We start from the raw sequence: 19471 nt of genomic DNA on the forward strand, positions 1-19471 counted from the left end.
CCGCTGAGTGACATGATTTGCCTTAAAGGAACACTCTTTTTATTAAATAGGCCCTTTTTCCAACTCTCCTAGAGTTAAACAGTTGAGTTGTAAAATGTTTTAATCCATTCAGCCTCTCTCTGGGTTTGGAAGTGGCACATTTAGCTTAGCTTTGAATCTGATTAGACCGTTAACATCTTGCTCAATGACCAAAGAGTTTCTATATTTTTCCTATTTAACACTTGACACTTCTGTAGTTACATCGTGTACTAAGAACGATGGAAAATGAGAAGTTGTGATTTTTCTAGGCTGTTATGGCTAGGAACTAGACTCTCATTCAAGTGTAATAATCAAGAAATTTTGCTGCCGTACCACGAGTGCAGCAGACGCATTGATAATACACAGCCCCTTGAAAATAGGCTTATTAGAAGTTACCTAGCTAGGACTATTTTCAGGCGCTGCATATTATCATTGTGCCTGCTGCACCCATAGTACGGCAGCAAAGATTCTTACACCGGAATGAGAGTTGAAGAGTTAGCATGTCCCATGCTCAGATGCTCCATGTTCCCGTCCCATCAGAGAACATGCTCGGAACATGCCAGGAATGTGAGGAATTCTGTGAGGCAGAGAGACCTCTGACAGACAGCAGAGACGGGCACATAAACTCACTCCTGAGCGATGGATCCAGAGCAGGAGGGTGAGGTTTACATTCCTGTCAGAAAGTGAAGGCTAATATGAGGCAGTGACGCAGAAACAGAAGCAGAGCAAATACAGGAAAGCTGTGGAGATCCTCCAAGCAATGGGCTTTTCCTGAAACATAAACCTGTTTGTCTCTGCACTTTGGTTCCACTTGAAAAGACATTCAGATAATGTGCAAATGGTTTGTTTCCTCAGTCCGTTTGATCTTTTTTTTCTGTTTCAGGAATAGATCATAAGATATTATGTGAATGAGTGGCACATTTTCGTCTACTTCACATACTCAAGCACTAACTGATGTGTTGTCTTGTGTAATCAGGGCTTTATGATGGAATTGACAGCCCACCAGAGCAGCGTGGGTAACGTCTTACAGGCAGGAAACCAGTTGATCGCTCAGGGCAGCCTGAGTGAGGAAGAGGAGGAAGAGATCCGAGAACAGATGACACTGCTCAACTCCCGCTGGGAAAACCTGCGGGTCGCCAGCATGGACCGTCAGTCCAGGTACAGACACACACATTCTACTGAAGATTTCTGTCTGAAGAGTGAGCTTGAATTTGTCATGTCTCCTCTGTCTTCAGACTTCATGAAGTTCTGATGGACCTTCAGCAACAGCAGCTCCAGCAGCTCTCTGATTGGCTGACGCAGACAGAGGGGCGGATCCGTAAGATGGAGACCGAGCCAATAGCAGGAGACCTGGAGGGATATCTGGCCCAGATAGAGCAGCACAAAGTAAGAGGAGCATTTGATTTCTCTGTTAAAAGTAGGACTGTGTATCATTAGCTATGCTATGGGGTGTCATGCAACGTCACAAAATTATACACAAAATTTTGAGTTTATGGAATAGTTCAACCAAAAATAAAAATTTGCTCAAAATGTACTCACTTTCAGACCATTCAAGATGTAGATGAGTTAGATTCTTTATCAGATTTGGAGAAATGTAGCATTGCATCACTTGCTCACCAGTGGATGCTCTGCAGTGAATGGGTGCCGTCAGAATGAGAGTCAAACAACTGATAAAAACTTCACAATAATCCACAAGTAATCCACGCCACTCCAATCCATCAGTTAATGTCTTGTGAAGTGAAAAGTTGTGTCTTTATAAGAAACAAAGCCACCGTTAAGACATTTTAACTTTAATCTGTCAATTGTGGCCAAAATATGTATATGTACATAAAAACGCTTCCTGCAATATCACTGGAGAAAGTAATATTATGGATAGAGGATTCATATTTTAGTCAAAAGCAATGGTTTGAAGTAATTGTCCTAATGATGGATTTACTTGATACAAACATGCAGCTTTTCACTTCACAAGACATTAACTGATAGACTGGAGCGGTGTGGATTATTGTGGAGAAGAATTGACAATAAAGCAGACTTGACTTGACTTGGTCACAAAGGGATGAACACAGCACTGGGTTGTTTTGAGCTGAAAATGTTGTTGGCTTAAAATGAACCCAAAATGACTTGTAAATTAAAATCACACGCAGAATGACTACAATAGAGAACACAGTCAACAGTAATAATCAAAAGCTGAAATGCATAGGACATGCAAAGTGGTATCAGCACACATTTGAAGTTGTGTGATGTGTAATGCTCTATTTCACATCTACATTCCCAGCCCAGGGCACAGTTGGGTTATGGATTATAAATGATTATCAACTCAGTTTCCTTACCCAACAGTTCTCTTACGAGAGTTCTCTCGTACTGCGTCTTAGCTAAGATGCTACGGGAAAAGTCTCTTTTCACGAAATACTGAAGCAAAAAATTATCCTTAATTTTGAATTTTTGTAAAGCGCATTTGCAGCAGTACACAGCCATAGGCGAGACGGCTCGCACGCTCATTGGCTGCTTCTGCAGCAAGTGCACAGCCTATCGAGCACAGGCTGATGCAATATCAGACCAATTAGGACGCTTCACACCCATCACGCCACTTCCTGCTGAAACGGGTGTGGCCCAACCCTATAAAAGGAGCTCGAAAAGGCTGACTCACCTGATTTTTCATCTCTTCAGCGAAGCTCACGCATCGCTGGATCACGGAGGAAGCAAGCGCCGTCTGAGAGGCATATCAGTGGGACGAGCCATTCGGAAGCTGCTGGCCTCACCGCCTTCTACTGCCGTTCCTGCTGCGCTGTCCGGCGCCCATATCCTTTTAATATCCTTATATCCTTGTGTGAGTTCGCTCTGCGACATACACTCTAAAAGAGCTGCGTCTTTTTAAAGATGCCCTCGTGCGGCTCGTGCAGAGCCCCGCTCAGCGAAGGAGATCGTCACGTCATCTGCATCTCCTGCCTGGGTGAGGACCATGCAGCGCTCTCGCTCGCTGACGGCGGATGCCCTCATTGCGAGTTAATGCCTATGGTGACTCTGAGGACTCGCCGGGCATTCTTCTCGAAGCCTGCATCATCCGCTGCGCCGCAGCGCCTTCCGGAACCGCTTCCAGCTCTGCCGAGCTCGCCGGTTCCCTCCGCTTCACCGGCCTCCCCTGCATCGCTTCCCGATGGTCAGCGTCCGCTGTCTGCCGCCGCGTCATCGGACGAAGTGGATCTCAGGGTCGCGTCGGAGGAAGAGGACACATGCTCTCTGCTCGCTTCGGGCAGTGAGGGTTGGGCGAGCTCTGTGGATCTCACGCCCTCTGCTCAGAGGCCCAGCAGACGGGCAGATGTCGATAAGGAGCTGATGTGAGTGCTCTCGTTGGCCGCGGCGAGCCTCGGCCTCGAGTGGTCTGCTCCAGCGCCTCCTTCTCATTCCCGGCTGGATGGTAGCTTTCTCCCGGATGAGCATTTTTCTCCCAGCTCAAAGCACGCCCCCTTTCTTCCTGAGTTTCACGAAGAAGTGGCGAAAGCATGGAACGCTCCTTTCTCGGCGAGAGTTCGGTCATCTGTTTCGCCAGCATTCTCCACACTGGACGATGCTAAGAGCAGAGGCTACCTGTCACTTCCGCCGGTGGAACAGGCTATTGCAGCGCACCTTTGCCCGCCCTCTGCTGGACGGCGGACTAAGGCGGCGTTGCCATCCAAAGCCTGCCGCATGACGTCATCGCTGCTCGCACGGATCTTCTCTGCTGCTGGGCAGGCTGCGTCTGCGCTGCACACCATGGCCACTCTACAGATCTTCCAGGGCGATCTCCTCCGTAAGCTGGATGAGATGGGGCCTGAAGCGATCTGTCTCGCGGATCTGAGGAGCGCTTCGGATCTCTCCCTTCGCGCTACTAAGTCCGCTGCACAGGCCATGGGACGGGTTATGGCTTCCGCTACGGTGGCTGAGAGGCATTTGTGGCTGACGCTCTCTGACATCAAGGAGTCTGAGCGCGCTGCGTTCCTCGACGCGCCGCTGACTCCTGCTGGCCTCTTCGGATCATCTGTCAGCGAGTTTGTGGAGAGATTCGTCGAGGACCAGAAAGCATCGCAGGCGTTCAAGCACTTCTTGCCGAAGCGCTCCGGTCCTGCAGCTGGCCGCGAAAGACCGGCCCCACAGAGCTCTCAGTCACGCCCACCGCCGACTGCGTCATCGCGACAGCGTCAGCAACGCAGCACGGGACCCCGTTCTCGCTCTTCCAGCTGTCGCCCCGCACCGCGGGAGCCGCGGCAGAGGATTGCGGTGAAGCCAGAAGCCCCGAAAGCATCCTAGCAACGCTAGGAAATCGCCGGTGTATGAGTTCCGCTGCGGCCGAGCTCTCACCCAAGCGCGCCGCTGTTACAGTTCCAAGAATTGTGACTGTCTCAGCGTCTTCTGCAATGCGCAAGCCTGCACGAGTGCCCGCTTGCCTGCACACAAAAGCCGTTATCACGGCTACCCAGATATTTCCCGAAAAGAGTGTTATTTCTGGTGTTCCGGCCACGGCCGATGGTGCTATAAATGTTGTGACGATGCCCACTCCTCAGTGCCCATCTCCGCATATAAGCACAGCCCTGCACACAGGGCTCGCGTCTATAAGATCGACTAAGATTGGTCACGCGCACCACATAGTAAACGTGCCCACTCCTCAGTGGCCACAAACACTATGTCACACACAGCGCGTGGTTTCTGTAAAAACAAGGCCCGTGCTCGTACGATCTGCCCAGGCAGACAGCGAGTCAAAAGCAGTAAATGTGCACATTTGCAGCCCACAGTTACTCGCAGACATCATGAGTCCCATGGGACCCGCTCAGCCCTCCCTCGATCGGTTAAGCACCGAGACGGGGTCGAGGAGGAGCGATCTGCCCGCTGTGATCAGTGCGCTCCCCGCCTCAAATGCCACAGACGCGACGCCCATGTTGCAGCACATCGAAGCGCCGCCGTTGCCCAGGCAACAGAGCGCTTCGCATCCAGCCCTTAGCCATTCATGCGGATGCATGGTCAGCGCTTACAGGGGTTTCGGATTGGGTGCTAGGCATTATAAAGAGGGGCTACTCGCTACAGTTTTCTCGACGCCCTTCGCGCTTTTTAGCGCGCGTCGAAACCACGGTAAAAACAGAAGTAGCACACCTACTTCGGGCCGAAATATCAAAACTGTTGAGCAAAGGGGCTATAGAGCATGTGTCGCAAGCTCAAAGCGAGGAGGGTCTGTACAGCAGATATTTTCTGGTGCCCAAGAGAGACGGGGGTCTCAGGCCCATACTGGATCTAAAACAGCTGAACAGGGCATTGATGAAATGCAGTTTCAGAATGCTTACGACCAGGAAGCTCCTCGCGCATATTCGCAGAGGAGACTGGTTCATGTCAATAGATCTGAAGGACGCGTATTTTCAAATACAGATAGCGTCAAATCACAGGTGATATTTGAGATTCGCCTTCTAGGGCCAGGCATACCAGTTTACAGTCCTGCCGTTCGGCTTGTCTGTAGCTCCTCGTACGTTTACGAGGTGCATGGATGCAGCGCTCGCTCCTCTCAGACTCAGAGGCATGCGAGTGCTGAACTATTTGGATGACTGGCTAATTCTGGCTCAGTCACGGGCGGAGCTCGTGGAGCACAGGGCCGTTCTACTCGATCACCTCGAGAGACTCGGTCTCAGTGTCAACTGGGCGAAGAGTTCACTGAACCCCAGTCAGACAATACTGTTCTTGGGTTTAGCTCTGGACTCGCGTTCCATGACGGCGCGGCTGTCACCACAGCGCGCGTTGAGCATGCGGCGCGGGGCGAATTCTCTCCGCTGCGGCGTGACTGTTCCGCTCAGAGAATGCCAGAGGATGCTGGGTCTCATGGCCTCAGCATCCCCGGTTCTGCAGCTGGGCCTGCTCCGCATGCGCCCCTCCTACAGTTCTGGCTGAAAGCGCGGGTATCTGGTCGACTGCGTCTCAAGGTCAATCAAGGCTGCGTTACAGCCCTGAAACCCTGGACAGAGATCGACTGGTACCATTCAGGTGTAAGCCTGGGGACTTCCTCGACAGTGAAGATGGTGTCGACGGACGCCTCCACGTCGGGATGGGGAGCGCTGCTCGAGGGCAGACCATCCTTTGGCCTGTGGTCAGAACGGGAAAAGCTCCAATAAATCAACTGTCTGGAAATGTTGGCAGTGGAGAACGCGCTGACGCGTTTTTGTCCCCAAATCAAAGGCCACCACGTCTTGGTTCGTTCAGACAACATGTCTGTGGTGTCCTACATAAATCGCCAGGGCGGTCACGGGTCCCGAAACCTCTACAGGCTGACGGAACGCCTCCTGGTTTGGGCTCAGTGCAACTTGCCCTCGCTGATAGCAGTGCATGTGCCTGGGCTACAGAATCTGGGGCCAGACAGGCTGTCCAGAAACAACATTCCCACGGGCGAATGGTCTCTACACCCGCAAACAGTTCGGCTGTTGTGGGAGAGATTTGGCAGGGCGGAGGTGGACCTTTCGCGTCCCACGAAAACGCTCACTGCCCCGCGTTCTTTTCCAAGAACGAAAGCGCGCTGTCACGGAGATGGCCGTGCTGCCCGCTTTATGCTTTCCCTCCCGTCTCCCTCCTTCTGCAGGTGATAGAACGGGTGAGAGAAACGAAGTGTTCCATACTGCTTGTAGCACCTTTTTGGAAGAACCAACCATGGTTCCCAGATTTGATGCGGTTAGCAGATATCGCCCCATGGCCAGTGCCTTGGAGGAGGGACCTCCTATCGCAGGCCAGGGGCTCGATTTGGCACCCTCAACCGGAGTTGTGGTCCCTCCATGTGTGGGCGCTCAACGGTTACCCGCTGATCTCTCAGTGGGAGTGCTAAATACTATCACTCAGGCTAGGGCTCCGTCGACGTGACGGCTCTATGCATCGAAGTGGTCGGTGTTCTCCAGCTGGTATACAGCTCGGGGATGTTCACCCCTTAGTTGTGGGGTGACGGAGGTTCTCTCCTTCCTGCAGGAGCTGTTGGATAAGGGCAGAGGCCCATCCACGCTCCAAGTCTATGTGGCGGCCATCGCAGCGTTTTCTGAAACGGCGCTGGGTCAGTCAATAGGAAGGAACGATTTGGTCATCCGCTTCCTTAGAGGAGCTAGGAGGCTGAATCCTCCCAGACCTCCGTCAGTCCCTGTATGGGACCTCGCGACGGTTTTGTAGGCCATGAAGGGTTCCCCCTTTGAGCCTATCCAATCGATTAGCCTCCAGCATCTGTCGTTCAAGACGGTATTCTTGTTGGCTCTCGCTTCAGTGAAGCATGTGGGTGACCTGCACGTGCTCTCGGTGAGCCAGTCGTGCTTGGAGTTTGGGCCTAATGACTCTAAGGTCATACTCAAACCTAGGCACGGTTATGTACCAAAGTCCCTCAACACGCCGTTTCGAGCCCAGGTTATTGCCCTGTCTGCCCTGCCGGTGTCAGGAGAGGATGGAGACTCGAGTCTTCTTTGCCCTGTTAGGGTTTTAAGAGCTTATGTGTCTCGCTCTGCTGTTTTTCGACAGACTGAGCAGCTGTTTGTCTCGTTCAGTGGATGTTCCAAGGGAATGGCTGTTTCGAGACAGACTCTATCCAGATGGATAGTCGTCGCCATAGCATTAGCTTACGCTTCCAAGGGCCTTAAGTGCCCGCTGGGCGTCAGAGCACACTCCACAAGAGGCGTCGCCTCGTCGTTGGCGTGGTCTACTGGGGTCTCCTTGCAGGATATTTGTATGGCGGCAGGTTGGGCCTCGCCGTCTACATTTATCAGGTTTTATAACCTGGAGGTTCCCGCCTTGCAAGCAAGGCTGCTGTCGGTGTAGCCGAATCAGGGCCCTGATGGGAATTCTGAGTTCGTGAGCGTTATGCGCTACCGACTGTTATATGGGCTGTATTGTGTAAGACCCGGATTGCCACATTGGTCAGGCCTTGCCTCGACTGTGTGATGGCTGTATTGCCGCATCTACGGGTGCCGCTAGATATGGGACGGAAGGCTTTTCCCCCCTCTCCTGTCCTGGGCTCTCTGTGAGTCCCTCGGGTGACTGTGCACTGTAAATCCTGGGCGTTGCTTCAGGTTTATTGGTGTGTGATCCCTGCACGCACTGCGTTTTACATGGGGTTCCCGTAGAGTCTTAGCTAAGACGCAGTACGAGAGAACTCTCGTAAGAGAACGTACTCGGTTACTTACGTAACCTCGGTTCTCTCTAGAAGAGGGAACGAGTACTGCGTTCTCTGCCGTGCGTACGATTCACTCTGGTTCGCTTCGGCGATGAAATAAATCAGGCGAGTCAGCCTTTGCGAGCTCCTTTTATAGGGTTGGGCCACACCCGTTTCGGCGGGAAGTGGCGTGATGGGCGCGAAGCGTCCTAATTGGTCTGATATTGCATCAGCCTGTGCTTGATAGGCTGTGCACTTGCTGCAGAAGCAGCCAATGAGCGAGCGAGCCATCTCGCCTATGGCTGTGTACTGCTGCAAATGCGCTTTACAAAAATTCAAAATTAAGGATCATTTTTTGCTTCAGTATTTCGTGAAAAGAGACTTTTCCCATAGCGTCTTAGCTAAGACGCAGTACTCATTCCCTCTTCTAGAGAGAACCGAGGTTACGTAAGTAACCGAGTACATTTTTTTTAGCGTGCCTAAAAAAAAAAAAAACAATAAAGATGCCATTAATAATATAGTGATTGGTGATTTTGAAATATCTTGCCTTAATAAAATTTCTCTTTTGTGGGTAAGTGAAGAAACTTAACAAAATGTAATCAAAGTGTACTTTAGACCTTTTGACCTTTTCGACTGTGCAATGTCCTCAGGTTTTGCAGAATGATCTAGAGCTGGAACAGGTAAAGGTGAACTCTCTCACACACATGGTTGTGGTCGTGGATGAGAACAGCGGGGAGAGTGCAACTGCTGCCCTGGAGGAGCAATTGCAGGTAGAGGACAACATACATTATATAATGCTGATTTACTTTTATTTGTTGTGCAATATTGTTTGACTAGAGTTATAGAGATCAAGGTGAATGTTACATTATTTGCATTAAAGAATGAATTTAACAATAAATGTATTCTTAACTAAAGTGCACAGGTAATCAAACCAAGCTGTTTTCCATGTCTTTACTGATAGCTCGTATAAGGAATGAGATCTATTATTTGTTGCACACAGTGTTGAGAATTCATTGAATGCAGCACAGCAAGAAATTTGGAACTGAACAGACATTTGACACTCCCAGTGGCCATAAAAGTGTGTGAACAGTCATTCAGTGAATAACTTTCTCTCTTTTGTTTTTCCATCTATTTTTACAGTCACTGGGGGAGCGCTGGGCGGCAGTGTGTCGCTGGACGGAGGAACGCTGGAACAAACTTGAGGAAATTCAGCTTGTGTGGCAGCAGCTGCTTGATGACCAGGTGAATCCTGATGCCAAAAATCCAGCATCCCCATGTAACAAATCACAAAATTGATAATGAGGCCCTTATAGGCATGTTTGCAAATAATTGTTTCTGGACTTTGTTAAATGTTTTCCAGTTTGAAAATTGAAACAGAAAAAAAAAATGTTTTTATGATCTGTCATTTCTACAATGTTTGATACTTAAATATGTTTGTTTTTGCCCATCCATAGCATACATTAATTTCAGTCCAGCACAAACATGAAGTTACTACAACTGCTGGCCAAAAAATAATCAGGGGTGTGCCTCACGGCTCTGTGTTGGGCCTCATTGTGCTCTTATCTCAGACTTGGAATGTTAATTTAATACATTAGGGGTCAGATTGCTATTTAAAAAGTTTAGACTGCATTCTGAGAAAGTGTGAGATTGAATTATGGTGGTTTATGACCTGCAGATACCATTACGACTGAGCCATTACATCATTAGCATAGACTGCACACAATCTTATTCTTACACTTCCCCCATCTAGACCACTTCTGTCAATCTGCAGACTGAACTGTGATGCAAATCAAAGGATATTTTCTATGATATTACATTAAATGTATGTTTTTATGCTGTGTACTGTGTAAGTACTGTGTAACGGTGGGTATTATGATTATTTTCATTTTATCTGGAGCAATGTATGAATGATGTTGCATTTTTGCTATTGGAAAATCAACTTTCTACTTATCCATTCAGAGTTTGTTTGGATCGTGGCTAGCAGAAAAGGAGAAGGCCTTGAGTGAAGTTCAGACCAGTGATTTTAAAGACCCTAGTGAAATAAATGCCAGCGTGCGCAGATTAGCCGTGAGTAGACAAACATACATAATTTTGTATTTGCAAGTTATAATTACATGCCCATAGTATAGGATATTTTAAAATAAATAATCAATGTTACGAGAAAATAAAGCATTAAAATCATGTTCAGATCACCTCTCAAAATATATTCTAGTCCACAGATACTACTACTAAAATTGAAGATTGTAAACTTAGGTTTTACAAATAATAAACATTATTCAACCGAAATCTGCCTGGTTGATAAGAGCATCACTGTTTTGGGCTCTGACTCTTGCAGAATCTCAAGGAGGACATGGCCCAGAAGCTAAGGGCCCTGAATGCTCTGTCAGATGCTGGACAGGATGTGATGGTGCTGTTAAACAGTCCAGCCGCAGCTCAGAGGATCCAAACAGACACAGACCTACTGACCCAACGCTGGGACAACCTGGTCCAAAAACTAGAGGACTGCTCCAGCCAAGTCAGATAAATGCATCTCATGTGTTTATATTACTATACATTCGCTTTTATATGACATTGATTCCAAGAATCTGTTCGGTTTCCAGGTAACTGAAGCGGTGTCTGTGACTGGGATACCCCGGGTACCAGAAAAGATGGTCATGGACACAGTCACAACACGGATGGAGCAAACCTTCACCAGCAGCGATCGAGAGCTACCGCCACCAGCTCCACCTAAAAGACGACATCTGGATACAGATGGCGAGCTCAGGAGACTGTACGACAAACACAAACACAGCAACCCGGAAATCTCTTTTATCAGTCCCTTTGACATCTTGCGATTTTCAGAATCAAACTCTGCACTATTTTCTTGCAGTTTTGTCTCATTTTTGCAGATTTTCACAAAAGGGGGCAATATTAGCTATAATTCCAAGCCCAAAACAAATTATTCAACGTGTTCAACTGTATTCCCTTATAAAAGTGTTAAAATGTAAGGAAAAGTTTTAATATGAGGCAGGCCTGTTTGAGCGACTAATATCTAATATTTCCGTGTGATCTCCAAATGATTCATTCATGACTTACTGTACATTAGTCTATTGTCTTTTCAACCTATTCACTCCTAAAAGATGCAGAAAGTGATGCAGCTTCTCAAGTGAACCAGCGCTTTGCTTATGGACAAACTGAAAATTTCTATACACATAATAATGAATGTATATGATTTCACCAGTAGGTTAGATTTAAATAAGTACAGTATTTTACTGGATTATATGCACTTTTTAAATATTTTGAGTGAATGCAATCACTGATAATACTATTTTATTTTGTGTAAAAAAATAAACAATTTGAGAAAAGCTACAGCAAATTCAATCATTTTAGGCTGCAAAACATAGAAGTAAAAAAGTGCACTACAGAAATATTTGATATCATCATGCGGTTATGGCTGTGTTCATAGCGAGCACATTTGGGAACCATTAGCATAAGCTATACAGTGTTTACACACACACTTCAGTTCACACACTGCTCTGCTGTAGCACTCGTGAGAACCCTGATATGATGTGTTTGTGTTTTTTAGAGCTGAAACTGATGTTGCCAAGCTTTTGTCACGGCTGGCTGCATGGAAGTCATCTGCCCGAGCTGCTGGAGAGACGCCTGGTCTGAAGGAAAAACTACAGGTGACTTATTATAACACTAACATTTACCTCTTCATATATTTGGACTACTGAATATATTTGTCCCATCTCTGTAGACCCTGCGGATGGAGCTTGCTGAAAACGAGGGGGCAGTGAAAGAGGTAATGCAGAAAGGAGAGAAGATGATTGAACGGTTGGAGAAAGGTAGGAGAATGTGGATGATTTCCTTAAGATAAATGATGGTACCTGTTTTCTCCTACTGATTAAAATGACTTAATCTGTCTTTATAGAAGGTCTGTCTTCAGAGGAGGCCCGTTCTGGCCTGGACTCTGTGCTTAAAGAATGGGAGGGCTGCCAGAACCTGATCCAGGATCTGAGGAACCGAGCTCAAGTACTAGAGCAGGTGGCAGCGGTTCAATCAAGACTGAAGGCTCTAGATGGAGTCCTGCAGGAACCGGAGAAATGGCTGATCTCCACAGAAGGGTTTAGAGCAAAAAACAACCAGCAGGAACTCCAGACACTCAAAGACGACTGTGAGGTCAGTCAAATACCAGGCCATTTTATACAAGATGATTTCCTTAAATTGGATGTTAACTGGAATCTAACGGTCCACTCTTAAAAATAATGGTTCTTTATTGGCATTGATGGTTCCACGAAGAACCGTCAACATCCATAGAACCTTTCCATCACACAAAATAGTGAAATAAAGTTCTTCAGATTATTAATGTTCACGCTAAGAAAGAAAAAATTTCACTGAAGGTTCTTTGGATCAACTAGTTGATCTAAAGAATATTTTGTGGAATGCAAAGGCTCCATGGATGCACTTTGATGCCAACAAAGAACCTTTCTCTTTAAGATTGTAGTAATCTTCACTACATCACTTTATGTGATTTTTGCTGAGTTGTTAATAGAGCAAATGTGGACTGTGTTTGTGTTTCAGGCTCGGATAGCAGAGCTGGAAAAGCTTCAGCCACAGGTGGAAGATCTGTGTTCTCAGACGGAGAGTCTGGCCGCAGAACCTGGAGCCCCTGACACCACGAGGCCCAGTGTGACAGCGCTGGCATCACGCCACAGCACAACCATTCAGGAGCTCCAGACACGGCAGAAGGACATCACTACAGGTATACATTGCCAAATTACAGCCCTTACACATAGCATTTAAAGATGTCGCTCCAGCCTGCAATTTGAGGGAACTTGGGATTTAGAAAATTGGTAGTTGAGCTTTTCTTTCTAAACTACAAATATAGAGAAATGAAATCGCTTCTGGAGAAAGAACAACATTCTCACGGGATAGTTAAGGCAGCAATGTCATTGCTTATTCACCCTCATGTCATTCCAATGCATATGACTGTTCATTTTTCGAACACAGAAGGAGAAATTTGGAAGGATGTCCAGCCTGCTCTTTCCATACTGTAAAATACAGTGTAGCTGGTTCTGTCAAGCTCCAAAAATGACAAAAAACTACAATTAAAGTTTGTGAGCTGTCCATTAGGCAGCATACAGACTGAAATGCCACCTCATACGTTTATAAACCTCATAAAAAACTCTTTAAATAAGTAATAATGCCACATAAATAACATAGGTGACGCAACTGATTTCAATAGTTAAGCCAAGCTAACAATGTGAAGCCAGAAACCTGTAGAAATAGACATGATTAAAATATTAACAGAATACACCATAATGTCTAAGGAATGTAAGTCCTGCCTTTCAGTAAAAGAGCAAGGCTGTGTACAAAATCACTTTCTGTCTTGAGTAGGTACTTATTTTGACAAAAAAGTATGTTCTATTGAATATGAATGTGATCCAGACAAACTACATCCACCATATAGTCAAGTTTTCTTTCCCTTATACAATGCAGACTTTTGGATAAAAAAAACGTCTGGTTTTGTGTTGTGAGTGCAACTGTGACCTTAAGAAAACGCCTATGTTGGCAGTTCACTAGGTTTTGGAGCAGATCTACAGGAAGATTGAGGCTCACTGAGGTTTTAGAAGAATTGAATTGGTGCCAAGGGGAGCAGTACCTCTGTTTCTCTTGTTCGCTTCAGTTTTATTTAAAGACAGAAATAGTGACTTACGCAACAGGTAAACCATTTGTGGAACCAACAAGAGCCGAGCCAGAGTGAGAGAGACCGGTCTATTTATGGCTGTAATGTCAGTGTGGCCCACGAGAAAGCTTTTACACACCGATAAACCTGTGTGTGCATGCTAGAAAGAGCTCTAAATAAGAGTACATCAGTGTTTAACCCTAAAGCCTGAGCAAATCTCTTAGCTAGCCATGGAAATGAGGACATACCATAGACTTCTATTGTTTTACATAAAGCTAATACCTATAGACTGACCCCATTCTGAAAAACGGTTTCGAGATAAAATTGAGTAAACCAGAATAAAAATGGCGGCAATAACAAAATGTCTCTTTCTTGAAAACATTTTTTTCTAATATACAGTAGAGCATTCAACAATGTCTCAGAACAATGTTTTGTCTGATTTAGCTAACTTCTGGGGCCGTTTTTGCGCCACAAGTTTAGCTGAATAAAACACAAACACATGTTTACTTCGCTGACTTTGTTTGAAGCTAATTATAATCTTCATATCATCATACGTCATATCATGCATTTTTATGAGCTTATATTATTTGTCATTGAAAGACTGAATATTTGTGAAAATATAAAAAATGCTAAACTTCTAAAATGTGGCGAAAAGTGTGAAATAGTGACCAGTTACAGCATCAAAACTATACTTTCCTTTAAGAATGTAGATTTTTATTGAATCAGTCGGAATGGCTTTTGGATGGATGGACTGATGGATTGTGTCTGTAGTTTTGTCCAGGCTGGCGGGGTCCCGAGCGCTGCAGCAGATGGGGTCCAGACTGAACACAGTCAGCGCTGATATCAGAGACATCACCACGGCTGAGCAGGGAGTCATCAAAGCTCAGGTGTGTGTGTGTGTGTGTTTGATCGAGAGGCTCGTATGCAGGGTCCAGAAGTCAGTTTTAGTCAAACCTGCCAGCAGTCGGTGAATTGAGACTGTTTACCTGACATGATATATGTGATTGGCCACATATACTCTCTTTAGTAGACGATTAATATATCTTTGAGTTCAAATCACTCTTGCCTCCTACAGTAAATCAATGAGAGTTAAAGCCTGTTCAAATACAGTATTCTGAAGGTGTGAAATTTCACAGGAAGCAGAGGTCCAAGCAGCTTTCTGTTGGCTAATGCAGAGCATCTGTGTGAGCAACTTGAACCCGGTTCAAAATCTGTGTGGGGAAATCTTTCGCCCTTATTTGAAATTCCCGATCGAGTGGATTCCTGTTGAAATGACTGGAATCAGTCCATGAAAATCTGCAGAACAATGGTAAATGTAAGCGTACCTGAATTTTGTGAGGCAATGCTGCTCTGAAATGAGACAAATTCTTCACTAAATTTGTGTTCCAGTTACACTTAAAGGTGCTGTGTGTAGGATTGACACCGAGTGGTTGAACTAGGTATTGCAGTATAAATTTAAAATATTGGAGGTTTTTTTTAACCCGGCCCCTCCTCCTCAGACTTGACACAACACCAACAGGAACAAGCGCAATTGACGATGAAAGAAATTGGTTTTCTGCCAACTGTCAACCCGGGGTGCTGAAATACAATTGGGTAAACTGGTAGTGGGTGCGTTTCACAGACCAAAACAAAGACAGACATTCTGGCCCGGAACGCACATATTCAAAGGAGAATAACTGACTGTAGCCTTGTTTTTCAGATGAACAAGTATGTTAACCTAGCATGTTTCTTAAATATCTGCAAACATATTATGGTATTTTTATGCTTTAGTAGATTCCAAATCTTACATACAGCAACTTTTATGTTGAGACACTTTCCAGGTATTGTGTACGTCATATTTTTACATTAACAATGTAATTAAAGGGGACATCGGATGAAATTTTCACCTTTTTTTTTTTTTAGCTTTTTTGCAATTTTCCAGTTTGTTATGGGCCAAGTCTGAAACCGTGTCATCCAGCGAGCTGTTTCAATCTGGAGCAGTTTTCTATAGTAGATAACTAGCTATTTGAATAAGACCACCTCCAAGCCATATTTGGAGTCCACGGCAGCAGTTCACGGGTCACACCCATAGAAGAGAGGGGCGGGGTGAGCAGAGCTCATTAGCATTTAAAGAGACATGAACTGAAACAATTCGCTGTGAACAGAGCTGCTTTGTTTTACACGACCATTGAGGAATTTTAACCAAAGCATGTTACTGACATTTCATGTAGATCCTAAAGAATCATACTAACTTGTGGAAAGTGGGCATCTGAAGCCAGTTTTCCTCTCGTTTGGTGCTTGACGAGGAGCCTGCTTGTCAAATCTGCGAGTGCTTGATGGTTTAGTCTAGCATTGTGCCATATGTTGATTCTCTGTTTGTATCTCCACTTGATCCATGTGTTCAGTCCTTTAGCTGACATATGAGTTTCTTTCTTTATCTCCATGAATGATGGGAAGAAAGCCAACGACTAAGATGGCAAAACAAGCCAAAGAGAGCAAACGCTGGCTGGTATTTGTTTAAAGTGCTGCAAATATTTATCCTCTGCTGTGTTCATCTCTGGCTTCAGTCAGGAGAGATGAGGCGCGCCGGGCACAGAAGGGCTTCAGATGGACGTCTGCACAGCTCTGAGCCGCCCACTCAAACAGCAAAAATATGACCCTACGTCCACTTATGTAATGTCTGTCATGTACAAGGACTGATTATGGACTGTGAGAAGCAGAATCACTATCTCAGCCGTGACTTCTTTCAGAAGGAGTGAAAGGGATCTTTGGAGGTTTTTCGGGTGGAGTTGTGTCTCCATCTGCGGGTGTGAAGGAAGTACTGCACTTTTTACAATGATCCTATATGCATGGCAGTGAATGATAAATAATGAATTTGGTAGAAATGAGTTGGTAAACGTTTGTACATTTTCAACAGTATTTTGTGAATGTGTACAGTAACCATCAAAGTAAAAACGTAGCCTCCTAACACTTTGGATACATGTGTACACATCAAACATTAGTTTTCAACCATATCCAAAACCATCATATCCAAGACTCAACAGTATTTTTCATGTCATAAAAATATACTTAACATTTTAGTGATTTATTTCTTTTATTTTTTTTATTTTTTTTACAGTTGTTTTTTTTTTTTTTAAATCTGATTATCTGATATTTTAAAGATACTTGCTAACCTTCAAACTTAGTCATAATGGTCTCTAATGATATTTGGTATGTATTATGGATTTCTTGTCATATAACAATAATTACCCATAAATATAAATCAGGTTCAGAAGAACTTGAATATGTTCTTTATTTTATTTTATTTTAATATATTACTTTTGTGCAGTGTTATTTTAGTGTTATATATTATTATAGTATTTACTCTGGTTAATATTAAAATATCATTTTTTAGCTTTGTTTTACATTTTCATTTTTTTGTTTCTTTAGTCATTTTGTTGTAGCTTTGTCATTTTTTTAGTAGAACTCTTTAAATATATATTTCTGTTTATTTTTATTTTCATTTCAGTTTTAGTTACTTTATTACTCCAACTTAAATTAATTACTGTTATTTGTCAGTAATTTTGACCACTCTTATTTTTAAGTGGTTTTTCATGTAGTATTCATATTTTCATATTTCGCTTTATTTCAGTTAACAAAAAGATTAACTAAAACAAATTTATTTCTGTGTCCCAAAGGTGTTTTTTCTACTATCACGTAATAGTATGTATTATATTAATGACACGTTTCCCCTAGTTTCTCTTGTTTATAAACTGTTGTTTACCTGCTTACCCAAGTCAGTTGATGTAAAAGTATAACTTAACTGCGTGACTGTAATGGTTTGCAGGGCATTCATTCTTCGTTGCTACAGTGAGTGTTATAGATTTGTATGATCTGATGACTCCGCAGGACTCTTCTGTGTTCTAGGCTCTTTGTGCTGAGATATTGCAGCAGGGGCAGGAGGCATCGAAGGCAGCAGAGCAGCAGGCCTGGACTGAGCTCTCCACGGCCGCCCAGGATCAGCTCAGCATGCTGAAGTGCATTCTGGGTAGCATGAAGGACACAGAGGTGAGAGCTGTGCCATCAGGCTGATTGAGATGCTTGTCTTTGCATGTGTGTGGTGTGTTTTGACGGTGGTGTTGATGTGGATCAGGTGAAGCGTGAGCAGGTGGAGCGCTGGCTGAATGCTGCTGATGAGCTGATGTCTCGAGACGCTAGCGGCTTCAGCCAAGCTGACAAACAACAGGAAGAAGTCAACCAGTGCAAGGTCAGAGGTCAACTCGTTCGATAAGTCATTCATGTGGTAGGGTACTGTTGAATAAAGGTTTGATATACTTCTTTTTTGTTCTTTGTTTAGTGGTAACAAGAAGTTTGACACATATATATATATATATATATATATATATATATATATTGCAGTGGTTTACTGTTAGTGAACATCCCTATGAATATGTAGATGAATATCTAAATATATTAGAGATGCACTGATCGATTGGCCAGGGATCAGACTTACTACTTTCAGATTTTGAGCCGATCCATTTTGTTACCAGCGGCACAGGCAATAACGTCACGTCAGCTGCACATTCTCGCTCTCTTCTCTCCGAAGTCCATCCTCTTATCTGTGTGTCAAGCAGCTTGTGAGCCACAAATACCAAAATGAGTGGCTAATGGCGCTAAAACGTTCAAATACACAGAAAATGATGTCAAAATACCCATTTTGGCGAGTATCAAGTTAAACACAGTCAGTTTTGGAACGATAAATAGTTGAGAAAGTGAATGTGTGTTGTGTTAAAGTATACTGGGCCCGTGGATAAACTCTTAAAGGGACCGCAGTCCAATATTCTTGATAGTTCTTGAAAAAAATAAAAAAAATCTGAATCTTCAAAAATCGGTATCGGCAGATCACACTTACAAAACAATCGGACATCAGAATCGGCCAAGAAAATTGCAATCGGTGCATCTCTAAAATATATGCTGCACGCTTTCCTCTCATACTGTAACAATATAAAAACACACAACAAACAGCAATTAAAGGGCTTGTTCTCCCAGAGAACAACATTCGCTGTTAATTATTTACTTCTCCCCCCAGGCCTTCAAAGATGTAAGTGACTTTTTTTTTCTTCAGTAGAATAGAGACGATTTTTTGCTGGAACTGTGGTCCTTTGGGATTCATAAAATGTCAGTGGTTATCTGCACTTTGAAAGTCAAAAATGCATTTCAGACAGCACTAAATGAACACCTGTGGATCCTGACGATATAGTGAGGTCTTATGAAGTGAAACGATCGGTCTGTGCAAGAAACTGAACATTATTACCTGAAATCCAGAGCCTCAGGCAATGGGGAAATTTGATTCTTTTCTTTCAAGAGTTTGATTCAATGGACTGGTTCAATTTACTAGTTTGTTTGTGTAATCCCGCAACAACATAACGTGTATGCTATTGTATTATTAAAACACCTAATAATGATGTGAAACATAGACGTCTTACAAGCATATAAAGTGAATAAACCTAGTTTTCATCAGCTCATCTTTTTACTTAAACAATGAGAAACCACTGAGATGTTCATTTGGCTCCTTCATTCAAGTGTTTGGTTCATGTATGCGCATATCAGTAACTCAGCAGTCTTCGGTCCGAGTCGAACTGTTTCCTCCGTTTAGTGACTGTTGGAGGAACTGGAGGACTGAATGATTCATTCATCAC

The 19471-nt window shown here is 44.5% G+C and overlaps 1 protein-coding gene across 1 annotated transcript in view; it reads left to right on the forward strand.

Moving 5' to 3' along the window:
• LOC132128978 (utrophin-like) overlaps positions 1-19471 on the forward strand; it is an 83691-nt gene that overhangs the window by 52174 nt on the left and 12046 nt on the right. The window contains exons 11-24 of the mRNA XM_059540397.1: positions 995-1176; positions 1254-1404; positions 8797-8916; positions 9287-9388; positions 10106-10213; positions 10482-10661; positions 10747-10916; positions 11712-11811; positions 11886-11973; positions 12060-12307; positions 12710-12890; positions 14586-14701; positions 17700-17840; positions 17926-18039. Of these exons, the coding sequence (XP_059396380.1) occupies positions 995-1176; positions 1254-1404; positions 8797-8916; positions 9287-9388; positions 10106-10213; positions 10482-10661; positions 10747-10916; positions 11712-11811; positions 11886-11973; positions 12060-12307; positions 12710-12890; positions 14586-14701; positions 17700-17840; positions 17926-18039 (2001 nt within the window). The remainder of the gene's footprint in view (positions 1-994; positions 1177-1253; positions 1405-8796; positions 8917-9286; positions 9389-10105; positions 10214-10481; positions 10662-10746; positions 10917-11711; positions 11812-11885; positions 11974-12059; positions 12308-12709; positions 12891-14585; positions 14702-17699; positions 17841-17925; positions 18040-19471) is intronic.

This window comes from Carassius carassius, chromosome 46 (genome assembly GCF_963082965.1).
Source record: "Carassius carassius chromosome 46, fCarCar2.1, whole genome shotgun sequence".
NCBI lineage: Eukaryota > Metazoa > Chordata > Actinopteri > Cypriniformes > Cyprinidae > Carassius > Carassius carassius.